Source organism: Sceloporus undulatus, chromosome 2 (assembly GCF_019175285.1).
Source record: "Sceloporus undulatus isolate JIND9_A2432 ecotype Alabama chromosome 2, SceUnd_v1.1, whole genome shotgun sequence".
Lineage (NCBI taxonomy): Eukaryota > Metazoa > Chordata > Lepidosauria > Squamata > Phrynosomatidae > Sceloporus > Sceloporus undulatus.
The window spans coordinates 227346809-227359895 of NC_056523.1; the positions used below are offsets into that span (position 1 = coordinate 227346809).

Genomic DNA, 13087 nt, shown 5'->3' on the forward strand with positions numbered 1-13087 from the left:
ACATCCAGTTGGTGAATTATGATGGCTTAATTCAAAGATATAGCCGTATTAGTCTGTAGAATCAGTATGTAGAGAAATCTGGGGTAATGAAGGAATATTGAACAGTATGTTTATATTTAAGACTTGTTATTTTGAATAGAAAAATGCTTTTTGGAGCATGTTGAGAGATTTTAAAGGTCATTTTAAAAATCCTATTGGATAGATTTTATTAAAAAAAGTAGTTAAAAGGCAGCCAAGAAAGAAAGAAAGATATAGCACCAGGTAGCCTAACAGTGGCTACAGTCATGATGCCTAAGTCCAGTACAGTGGTGCCTCGGGATACAAAATACCCAGGTTACGAAATTTCCGGGATACGAAAAAATCCCATTGGAAATAATTGTTCCGGGTTACGAATGTTTTTTCGGGTTACGAAGAAAATTTTTGGTGCTTTTCGGCGCTTTTTCGCACGAAACGCGGCTTTTCCCCATTAGCGCCTATGGCAATTCGGCTTACGAAGGCTTTTCGGGTTACGAAAGCGGCCGCGGAACGAATTAATTTCGTAACCCGAGGCACCACTGTATTAAAAGTTGTATATATCAGTTACTATATCCAAGTTGCAGGGGGTGCAACTGCGCTCATTCTCTGATTCTGGGTTTCCAGAGGTAACTGGTGGGCCCAGATGGAAAAAAATTGGCTAGACAGATCATTGGTCTGATCCAGGATGATTCTTACATTCTTAAGTAGATATAACCCTTTACTTGCAGCAAATTTGCTGCTTCTCAGAACATGTGACTGCTAGGTTGATTGATGCATATTTTGGTGCCAGTGAACTCCTTAAAAGGGCAGGATTAACTTAACAAAGCTTAACAATGCCTTCCAGAGAGTAAATAAACTATCCTGGCACCCTGGCAATCATGTGCTCGTATAGGGTGAGTTAATGGATGTTATACAAAATCAAATCAGAAATACACATTGTGGTATTTTCACTTTTACTTTATATTCTCACAGTAATCACAATTTTATTTTATTGTCTGGACAAGATGCTACTACGACTCTTTATGTCCTCTTGTGTTCTCCTTTGTGACAAGGGGCCCATTCCCACTATTGTTTCAATCGGATCATGTGGAATCACAATCTGGTTTAAACCACCATGGTTCCCACTTGGGAATTGATTTGGAATCGATTCCTGGGGGGGGGGGGATAGATTCTCCCCATTTAACCCATGCCAAAAAGGAGCTGAGTTTATTTGACAATAAATCGATTCAGCCCAGTGGGAGCCCAGGGTGGATTCGAATCCACCCTGGCAGCCCCTCTCCGCCCCGACCATGCCTCCCTCCCACCTAGCCTTCCTTCCTTCCTTCCTTCCTTCCTTCCTTCCTTCCTTCCTTCCTTCCTTCCTCCTTCCTCTCCTCCTCCTCCCCTCCTTCCCTCCTGCCTGGGCCCCCCGTCCATCTGTTCTTCTTGCGGGGGGGAAGAAGGCTGCCAGCCGGGGCGCATCGGACATGCCTCCATCCGGTGTGCCTTAGTCTGTCCTCCAACAATGTCCAGGACTAAGGCACGTCCAAAGACCCTGGGCTGGCAGCCTTCTCCGCTGCCGCCGCCGCCCTCCAGGCTGCCGGGGCCTCCCAGAATCCCAGAATGAAGGACAGCGGTGGCGGTGGCTGTGGCAGCGGAGAAGGCTGCCAGCTGGGGGGCTTTGGACGTGCCTCTGTCCTGGACGTTGTTGAAGGATGGACTAAAGCATGCCGGATGGAGGCACATGTAATGAGCCCCGGGCGGCAGTCTTCTCCGTAGCTGCTGCCGCAAGAATAACGGAGGGAGGCAAGGGAGCTGAAGCAGGCGGCGGAGGGAGCCCTGACAGTCCCCGCCACCGCCACCACTGCTGGGGGCCCTAGGCAGGAGGGAGGGAGGGAGGGAGAGAAGCCTGTCAAAAAGAAGCCTGTCGAAACAGGCACATCAATTCCTGAAAGGAATCCTGAAACCAGAGCAAACATGGTGGGAACCACTGTGTTTGCTAAAACGGTTTCAGGATTCGGTTCAAGAACCGAATCTACAGGTAAATGGGAATGAGCCTAAGCATATCTATTTTCCGTACCAAAAAAGTAAGGATTGCTGGCCTCCACATGGCTGTTTCTCAGGTTACAGGTTTGAAACTGTGCTCTGTACTCTTAGGTGCCAAGAGGGTCTACTGACAAATTTCTCGCTTTGTACCATCTCCTGTTCATGATTTACTTTTGTCTCAAAGTATTAGAAGTGACTTAGTTATCAAAAAATCAATACAATTGTTCTTAGGCAGGATTAAGACAGCCACTAAATATGATTGCTGTTTAAAAACTTCTCATGAGCTGGAGGGATTATCTGTTGCCTCCAAATGTGCAGTGAGCCCGGCATCACTGTCCTGAACACTTCCTTAAGCAGTGGAGAATGCTGTAAATGCTGAGATTAGACAGACCTGTAACAACTCTACAAGTAACTCCTACACAATCAGCTTTTAAACAGTGTGATTGGTGGTATCTGAGTGGGTTTAACTAGTTTGTGGCAAACTTGTACAGTACAAATTCGGCAATGGATTGGTCTCATCCTGTTGAACCTGACCATTGAAGCATCTGTCTGAATGCTTTAAGCACTACAAATAATCTTGTATCTAGCAAATTGCTTCCCCTCTTCTCATACATGGAACCATTCTAAGAGAGTGAAGGTGTTTGTTATGTGCACCCAAATGTCCACTCCCTGTTGGTTCTAATGACATAGTCATAGTCATAGTTTGGTGACCTATGTTGAAGAAAGATCCCATCCAAGCTTATGTATGTGTTACTGACACAAAGTATGTTTGTGTGGTCTTTCTCTTTTCTTTTCCCTTCCCTTCCAGGAATATGGGATCCCCAAGCACTTTGGCCTCTTCTATGCCATGGGCATTGCTTTGATGATGGAGGGTGTCCTGAGTGCTTGTTACCATGTCTGCCCCAACTACTCTAATTTCCAGTTTGGTAAGCAGAGAGATTCTTCCACCCAAAAAGCATGGGGGTGGGTGGGAAGGAGAATGGAAGCAGGGGGAGGTGGTGATGCTTTTGTCTCTTGACATTATGAGCAGAGTCCCTGTGAACTGGTTTCAGTGGTACCTGTAGGTATTAGACACTTTGAGGCGAACAGAGTTAGCTTGGATTGTTGCAAGCGCAGTACTTGAAGCCTTTAAATAAGGGCTGGGCGTTTCTTCTTTTCCTTCTTCCTGTTCATGTTATAAATAGCTATTTGCACTTCAGCCCTCCACATGTCTATGCGATACCCACTGAACATTCTGCCATGGCCATGGCAGGCTTGAATTCTTATCATTAAAAAAAGTTAAAACTCAAATGTTTAATCATTCCTACTAATTTAATTTCAATTATGGTTCGGTTTTATTCATGGACCTCACTCCGATAGTTTTGGTCCACAACACCATTACCTCTTTAGGATAGTTGTCAGTGGCTCTGAATATAAGCTTTGTCCCCCAGAAAAATCCTTGCCAGTAATGCCAGTATTGTCTCTCTCTTCTTTTTTGACAGACACCTCCTTCATGTACATGATTGCTGGGCTGTGCATGCTCAAACTTTACCAGACGCGTCACCCCGACATCAATGCCAGTGCCTACTCGGCCTACGCCTCCTTTGCTATGGTCATTTGTCTTGCTGTGCTTGGAGTGGTATGGCTGCATCCAAACACATTCTATTCCTCACAGAGGGACTGACACAGCAAGAAGGAGGAGAAAGTGCCAAGGGTGGAGAAGGCTGGGGAAATGGACGGTAGCATCTGAAACAATTATGATTTGGGCCGTCTTGTTGTCAACCACAGCAGACTCCTGAAATAGAAGATGTCAGCTACACATTCTCCAGCATACCCTTTCCAACAGACATTTCCATGTCTTCCAGACAAGAGATTAAATTAAATAATTGATTTAGTTGCATGCACATAGTATTTAGCCATCTGTGTGCATGCAACTTTATAAAAAATGGCGTGACAGGAATTTTCCAGTTTCCATGGAATTTATAATCTGAACTAGACATAGGGAACAAGGATGGGACAGTGGGGTAAGAAAGAAATAGCTGATTATTTTAACCACAGATGGTTATATTTGTGTGCCTTCAAGTTGTTTCTGATTTATGGCAATCCTAAGGTGAACCTATCACAGGGTTTTCTGAAGGCTGACAGTGTGTTATTTGCCCAAGGTCACCCAGTGGGGTTTCATGGCTGAGCAGTGATCTGAATCTTGGTCTCCAGAGTCATACTCCAACACACAAACCACTACCCCACACTGGTACTTTGGTTTAAAAGAGCCAGCATGTTGTGTTGTGTTGTGTTGTGTTGTGTTGGACTAGAACTCAGGGAGACCAGGGCTCAAATTTCTGCTTGGCTACAGAATCCTCCTGAATGACCTTAGGCAAATTATAGTTGCTCATCATCAGAGGAAAGCAATGGCAAACCTCCTGGGAACAAATCCTGCCAAGAAAACTCTGTGGTCGATTTGCCTTAGGGTTGCCATATGTTGGAAGTCTCTTGAAGGGACAATAAATGTTGATTTAGTTACAGGAAAGCCAAGGTCCTTGCAGAGCCAGCATCGTCCTTGCAAGACCAGGCTGAAGTGACCAGCATTCTCCTAATGAAAATTTGCTTGTATTGGGAGAAGGGAGGGAGCTGCAGAGGTCAGTAGGCAACCAACAGTTTGTGGCAGGGTGGTCTTCTCCCATCCCTATTCAAGTAAATAGAATTATTCCCCCTTTCAGCTAATAAGGGAGAAAAGGTCACCCTGCAGAAAGATGGCAGGAGGCGACCACCCTCACTCTTCCCAAGAATCTTTATAGGAAGTTAGTGCACAGAAAGGATAGATGGAGGTAGGTGGGTGCTAATGATATTAGGTACAGATATTATGAGTTGTTCAAGCATTCAAGCCATATACATGCTCCTCAGGGACCTGGAGTTCTCACAGTTGGAGAGGCCAGAGGACAGCCACTGGGGAAAGTAGAAGCTTTTCAGGGTCTTTTTTCTGTTCCTGGGAGTTCTCAAGTGGGGATTAAACCTTAGTACTTTCATTTAACTGGCTTGCAAAATGAACTGCCCTGGACTGGAGCCTGTCTCTCCATAGTGCTGTTAAGGTTTGCAAACTAAAGCATCCTGGAACTTTGAAAGTTTTGTTGCTAAGTAAAATGACACTACATTAGCTAAGCATGAAAGTTCTGGTCAAAATTACTTAATAAGCTAGAAATATTCATCAGTTTTCATGTGCAAAGTGTATGAAATCTCTGTGTTATTCCTAGTGTGACAGATTAAAATCCACACAGGTCTTTTTCTGGCAGAATGAACGCTAGCATATATGCATCCAATAAATAGCACAATCTTTCCTCACATTGTAGCAGAAAAATAGGTGCATGCCACTTTGGCCTTTTTGCTTGTTCTGCCTTTGGGGTTAATACAGGAAGCTCCATTTTTCTGAGTCAGGCTGTGTCCCACCTTTTCAAGAGCCCAGACAGAAACTCGTTCTCAATTTTGTTACCAGAGGACCTTTTAATTGGATACATCAGTAACTGAACCTAGAGCCATATACATGCGAAGCACTCCCACTGAGCTATAATACCATTGATAAAGATTCATTCAGAATTTCAACTCCTGAAGACAATTCTAAAGTTCTCTTTCACTTTTATTGAATCCAGAATCAATAAATTTACTGAAAAACACCACCTTGTTGATTTTATTGCTGTCAAACAAGAAGAAAGCTGAGTCCCTATAACGGGAGGAAGATCGGGTATAAATAAATAAAATAATAATAAATAACAATAAAGCTATTGAATACTTGCTGCTCCTGAAAAAGATGCAAGATTTTTCTTTTTCTTTAGGTTTTCTGGTAAGGGGTGACTTTTTCTGAACACCAGGTTATTAGAATAAGCATCTCACCCACACCTCCTTTGTTATGTTTGGAATACAGTACTGTACAACACATCTTAATCTCATTTATGGAAGAGAGGAAAATCTTTTTCATAGCTGGAAATTGGGTGTAGTATTGAACAAAACTCAGTATTTTGTTATTGCTGTTGTTCTGCTTTGTTTGTTCCAGGTTTTTGGAAAAAATTCTGTGTGGTTTTGGGTCCTCTTCTCACTTATCCATGTTGTTGCCTCACTTGGTCTCAGCACCCAGATCTACTACATGGGTCGTTTCAACATAGGTAAGTGAAAGGCACTCTGGCCCATCTGGAGGTATTTATTTTGGAGGGATTAATGAAAATCCAGTGATATCTCTAAATTGGGAGAACAGCTGTGGTCTTCCATGAGTTGGACTGCAGTTCCAAGCATACCACACTACAGTGGTACCCCGGGATACGAATGCGCCGCCTTACGAAATTTCCGGGTTACGAAAAAAATCCATTAAAAAAAACTGTTCCGGGTTACGAAGGTTATTTCGGGTTACGAAAAAATTTTTGGTGCTTTTCGGCGCTTTTTCGCACGAAATCGCGGCTTTTCCCCATTAGCGCCTATGGCATTTCGGCTTGCGAATGCTTTTCGGGTTACGAAAGCGGCGGCGGAACGAATTAATTTCGTAACCCGAGGCACCACTGTATTGACTCTGCTGACTAAGGCTTATTGGTGGTGCAGTCCAACATTATCTGGTGGTCACCATTGCCTATTGACTTTAGGGTTGCAGACAGATGTGGGAATGAGGGGATGGAGTTTGTTTCTTGTATCACTGTCAGATATATGAAATGAGAATTAAGATGGCAGGTTGATATTTCTATTTATTGTCTCAATAAATAGGTCTAGGGAATTGTATTCCAGCTCTCTAAAGAATCTGGTCCTGGCTTCATCTTTTATCTGAACTCCATAGCTGTGCTATGTGACTGATCATTGCCAAGGCATCTTTCCTTCCCCTGCTCAGTGATGCTCAGGGTTGGTGTGTGTGGGTGTGCGTAGTCTGCTTTGGTAGGCATTTTCAGGACCCCTTTCCAAGCTGCAGCATGTCTGTTGTGGTCTTGCATTGTGTGACAGTGTACTCCTCTTCTCATGTGTTGTTTTTCCTTCCTCTTTTGCTTCTCTTTGCCTCAGATGTCTCTGATCCAGGTAATGAGCCCTTGTGTTCCCCTTTCCCATTTAGACTCTGCAAGCATGGACCTTAAGCAGCCAGCACAGGAAGCATGCTCTTCCTTTTCTAAACTGCATTTCCCTCACCTGAGATCTCTGCCATCAGCCATCCAGCCCCACTAGTTATGGATGAAACAGACTGCAGTCTAAGATATTGGAGGGTGACAGGTTAGCAAAGGGTTTTCAGACTTTTTTTAACCAATGGTGCTGTGGCCAGATGTAGTAGAGTAAGCTGCAGGATGCAGTCGAAACACCAGTGCTGTTTTGGCTGCCCTCAACCTCTCCAGGCTGGTCAGGACTTCCCTTCCTCAGATACCTGGGGAATTGCCTCTCCTGGATGACTCTGTTTAAATAGGTTGCAGGGCTTGTTTAAAACAAGACATGGACTCAGGGGGTTGTTGTTGTTTGGGGGGCAATTTTGGAAGTCTACATAGTCCACAAAGATTCCTGGGTTATAAAAGTGGTCTGTAATCTGTCACAGTTGCTTACCTTCTCTCTGGTAACTGGTGCCAGATACCTTGACAGTGTCTTCAAGTATACTGTGGTGGGCACATCCATACTTGCAAATATTTAATATCCTAACAAGCATATACCTTCTAAGGGATGACTACTTTTTTAGTATTATTATTTTTTTAGAATTAATAGGATTTACCTGCTTGTTGGTTCATCATTCAAAAATGGTGTCAGGCAGTGTGTGCTGGTTGGGACTAGTCAGTAAGATGCAGGCCATTATTGTGACTTCACTCTTTAAAACATTTCCATGCTACCTTTGAGTTTAAAAATTTCCAATGCAATTTTCAAATTAGGGGAATGACTAAGTTTTTAAATGTGATCTGCAGAACTTGCCATGGTAGCAAAAAACAAAAACAAAGCAGCTAAAATAGAACAGAATGACAGTATCACAGTTAAAATGTTTACAAGTCCTGGGACAAACAAGAGGTCATAGGAGTACCTGAATTTACCTAAAGCAGTGGTTCCCAACCTTCCTAATGCCACGACCCTTTAATACAGTTTCTCATGTTGTGGTGACCCCCAACCATAACATTATTTTCATTGCTACATGCAAATATGTGTTTTACAATGGTCTTAAGTGACCCCTGTGAAAGGGTCATTCGACCCCCAAAGGGGTCCCGACCCACAGGTTGGGAACCACTGACCTAAAGGCTCTGACAGCCTTCATGTGAGCTCCAGGTAAGCCATTCATGCCTACTGAGCATTCCATAGTCAGGGCACGGTAGCTAAAAAAATACTGTTCCCACTTACTGCCTGTCTTAATCTAGGAAGGGAGCACCCAGTAATGGGTCTCAGATGATGCTGATGTTGATGCTGATGATAGAGACGCTCAGGCAAATTCATGCAAAAGTCCCAATTGTATAGGGCCTTAAGATCAGTATGTCATATTATACTCTTAAAAGGAGTGGGAACTAAAATGTTTTGTGTTCTCTTAGTCATTGGCCTGTTACAGACTGCCAAAATAAAGCTGCTTCGGGTCTCTTTGGAGGTATGCTGTTTAAATGATGCATGGGTCCTAAGAGTCCAGAGGTCACGCCAAAGCCACACTCCATTCCTAAGCACTGAGTGCAGCTTTGGTGCAGCTCCGGATTCTTAGGACGCATGCATCATTTAAACGCATACCTCCAAGAGACAAAAGCAGCTTTATTTTGGCAGTCTGTAACAGGCCTTAGTCAACATTCTTGTGTGTGCCTTCAAGTCATTTCTGACTACGGCAACTCTCCAGTGACTCTTATCATGAGGTTTTCTTGGCAAGTGTTCAGAGGAGTTTTTCAGTGCCTTCCTCTGAGACTGAGAGAGTGTGACTTGCCCAAGGTCACCCAGTGGGTTTCCATGGCTGAGTGGGAATTTGAACCCTGTATCCAGCGGTCATAGTCAAACGCTCAAACCCTACACTATGTTGCTAGTATTCTACCCATGTATTTTAATCAGTTGTCATTTCTCAAATCCATATCAATTTGCACTCCAGAAATCCAAATCACAAGTCACAAAGCCCCCCTCTGCTCTCTTTAGTTGCTGGGAAAATGCATCTTCATCACATCATTAGGTTTTTAGCAAACAGCAGTCATGTAAGCTAACATTCTCACAGTATTGCTATATATATCTTTGCACCAAGCAGAGGCTGTTCAATTTTTGATTTTTGCTAGAACCTAAAATTTCTTCAATAGGAGCAAGATGCAAAATGCAGGCACCTCTGAGCCCATTTAAATCTGTTTATTTTAGTGGCAGAACTGTAGGACTCATGATTATTCGACATTAAATTTACTGCTGGTTATCTTAGGCTTCTGTCATTTCAGCAGCCTCTTTTAGGTGGATCTTGGTAGATCTTGATTAGTCTTCCCTTCTCTGGCCTGTTACAGACAGCCAAAATAAGCTGCTTCGAATCACAGTGGAGGTATGGTGTTTCAATGATGCATGCGTCCTAAGATCCAGAACACACCAAAGCCACCCAATCTTAGGGCTGGAGCGTGGCTTTTGTGCGGACTCTTAGGACGCATGCATCATTGAAACACCATACCTCCACTGTGACTCGAAGCAGCTTTATTTTGGCTGTCTGTAACAGGCCTCTGTTCCTTGTGCTGTTGGTGTCAGCAACCTGACTGCCAGTGAACTACAGTCAGCCTTTCTTATATACAGATTTCTTCTACATGGATTCAAGCATACATGATTTGAAAATGTTCAAAAAAAAGTATAAATTTCAAATATCAAACCTTGATTTTCCATTTTTTTTATAAGGGACACCATTTTGCTATGTCATTATATACTTGAGCATACACGGATTTTGTTATACATGGGGGATCTTGGAACCAAACCCCAGTGTATAACAAGTGTCCACTGTACTCTGTGCTATTTTCTTTGGCAGACTCTGGGATTTTCCAGCGCGCAATGATGGTGCTGTACACAGACTGCGTCCAGCAGTGCAGCCGACCGATGTACATGGTAAGAATTGCAGACGCCTGCTGGAAAGTTTTCAGAACTACTTGTTTTGCTTTCTGCTTGACCATGTATAAATGAGTCACACACACACAAAAAGAACAGTGATATGGTTTTTTAAAGAGCTACTAATTACATGAAACCAATAGGGCTTGAAAATCTTTAACACTGAATAAACAACAATTTTAAGTGTAGAAATGCAGATGGCAAATGCATGCTCTTCTCTTCCCCCAAGGAGCTGTAGATAAACTGTTTGGAAGAAGTTGAGACAGGTCTCCCTGAGTGAGAGTGTCAGGTTTTCTTTTCTTTTCTTTTCTTTATATTCTAACTTTCTCCCAGTATGGGACTAGAGCTGGTTCACAATTTGAGTTAAAACAATAGTACAAAAGTTAAAAGCCATTAAACAATCATATTAAAACATTAATTTTAGACATTTTAAAAGGACAGTTAATACTATAATAAAGATAAAAGTATAATACAATACATCCCAATTAAAAGATTTTCTATAACAGACCATTAATGAACAAAAGCCTAAGTAACAGAAACGTCTTCACCTGACAGCAGAGAGGTAGCCAACCTAGCTTTCCATTGAAGGATATTCCACAGTCTCAGAGCAGCCACTGAAACGTCTGTCTCTTTTGTCTTCTCTAAACATACGCATGATGGTTGTGGGACCAAGAGAAAGCCCTCCCTCAACGATCCTAAAACTCAAGCATGCTCATAGAAGGTGTTAGGGTCTTTCAGAGAGTGTATCAAGCCATTTAGGGCTTGATACAGCATAACCAGTACTTTGAATTGTGTCCAGCAATGAACCGGTAGCCAACAAAGCTGTTTCAAGAGGAGGTTATATGTTCTCTGTAACCAGGCCCAGTTAGCAGCCTGGCCACAGCATTTTGAACCACTCCTTTATAACAGGTATTTATCTAATATCCTAACTATCATCAGCATTCAAAGACAGCCATGTTAGTCTGGAAAATCAGTATGCCAAGAGGTCTATTGACATCCTTGAGACTAACTGAAAGAGAGAGGGTAGTAACAGATCTTTTGTAGACTTGAGCCTACTTCCTCAGATGCTTGGATAGTCCAGGGACAGATCTATATAAACCTGTTGTGTGTGAGAATGCAAAACTTTGTGGGTGTGAAGAAGAAGTAACAAGTTCATTTTTAATGATGGCCATTAGGAGACAAGGCAGGACAAGCAGGAGGAAGGATGTTGCCTAAAAGCCAAGGTGAATAGCAGCACCAGCATTATCAGATATGGTACTTACCGTATCTTAGGAACACCTATAGCTGCAGTCATGGAAGCATTTACAAACTGCTTACCTTTTCTGTCTTTTGGACCTGCTCAAGCTTCCTTGTCTGTTAATCTCTGCGTATCAGGAGTGACTGTTTATTGAGTTTTGATTACCAACCACCTAGTGACAAGTTTCACTGGTCTTTTGTCCTCAGTCAATAAGACAAGACTTGCAGTAGTTTCTGTGTTGAAGATCACCAATCCTCCAGTTGGAAATGTCAGGCTACTACTGGCCACCATTATTCTGTCTCCATGTCTCCATGTGACTGCATCACGTATGATTAACCATGATTAAGGACTTTTGTACCAGTTAAACAGGTCTCTTGTTAGATGAGCACTGGTGGAGTCAGTGTAGACTCAGATCTATGTTATTGGTAGTTTACAAGATGCATGGACCTAAACTATCTTGAAATTACAATTTCAGATAGAAGATGCAGGGGGTGAGATATGGAAGATGTTCTTCCTCATTTGGCTCAAGGAAACATGGTGTAGAACAGTCGGTCCTTCGTATCCATGGGGGTTCTGTTCCGGATCGCTCCATGGCTGCCAAATATCGTAGGACCTGAAGTACCATTCCTCTTATTGGCAGCACATTAGCATGGCCACATGTGTTTCTGCCATTTAGGGGGACAGGGTGGGGCCATCCACACATGCTCCAATCCACAGATGACAAGCCCACAGATAGCAAGGCATGACTGCATAATAATTAAGAGTATGAGCATTGAATCAGAAAGCCAGGATTTACATCTCACTGCAGCCATGAACTTTTAAGGATGTTTTGGGAAAGGCATTCTTTATCCTGGTTAATCTAGTGCAACAGCAACATCTGTTTTATTTCCATGTAGTATAAAGGAGCAAGAATTTTAACAAAACTAGCCCATGGAGAATGGGAGCTGAATACCCCCTGGCTTCAAGCACCCAGCTTTGATCAGGAACAGCATAAAGGCAGAAGCCTTCCCTAACCTTCAACTTCACTAAACTGTGAAGTCAGTTAAACTATCCCCATCTTGATATAGGTGCAGAAGACACATCATTAAACAAACATTATTGCTGGTCCTCTTGTTCTGTGGCTTCTAGTCCAGACTTTACCAGATACCTTGATTTCCTATTTTATCAGCTAGTTGGAGGATTAATTTCACATTTGGCTGCTCCCTGCTTCTTCATTTTTGCAGCTGCAAAGAGCTGATTATAAGATTTAACATCTGGTTTAATAAACCAGTTCTCTGTGAAATCCAAACCCTGTGAATTGTGATTTGTTTAAACCAGGGATGGGGAACCTTTGGTCTATTGGAACTCCCAGCCAGCCTGGTAAATGGCAAGAAGTTGTGGGAGTTGTTATCTTAAACAACTGGAGGACTAAATGCTTATGTACAGCTATCCATTTTTTAATGTCCCAGAGTTAAAGCTATACTTATCTCCTGACTGAAAATCAGTGATCTATTTAATATTTAGATGACACTTAAACATGTAAATGTCATGTGAATATTAAGCCTCACTGATTTTCAATCAAGAGATAAGTAAAGGTTTAATTCTGGAACTTTAAAAAATGGATAGATGCCTGCAAAGAAGATTTTGAAATGCATATACACAAGCATTTGGTCCTCCGGTATGGGTGGACCATGCCTTAGATGTGTGTGCCTCCAACTGCAATGGCTATGATTACAATGACTACAGTTATTTTAAATACACACTTCTTTGTTATTGCTTCCCTATAGGACAGAATGGTACTGCTTGTTGTTGGAAACCTGGTGAACTGGTCCTTGTAAG

The 13087-nt window shown here is 42.7% G+C and overlaps 2 protein-coding genes across 4 annotated transcripts in view; one reads left to right on the forward strand and one right to left on the reverse strand.

The window, feature by feature from the left end:
- NAA50 (N-alpha-acetyltransferase 50, NatE catalytic subunit) overlaps positions 1–13087 on the reverse strand; it is a 293674-nt gene that overhangs the window by 183488 nt on the left and 97099 nt on the right. The window lies entirely within an intron of this gene.
- The window catches only part of SIDT1 (SID1 transmembrane family member 1), a 75399-nt gene that overhangs the window by 53693 nt on the left and 8619 nt on the right, over positions 1–13087 (forward strand). Inside the window, 6 exon segments of the mRNA XM_042448379.1 lie at positions 2849–2966; positions 3522–3658; positions 6062–6170; positions 7045–7059; positions 9956–10032; positions 13036–13082. Of these exon segments, the coding sequence (XP_042304313.1) occupies positions 2849–2966; positions 3522–3658; positions 6062–6170; positions 7045–7059; positions 9956–10032; positions 13036–13082 (503 nt within the window).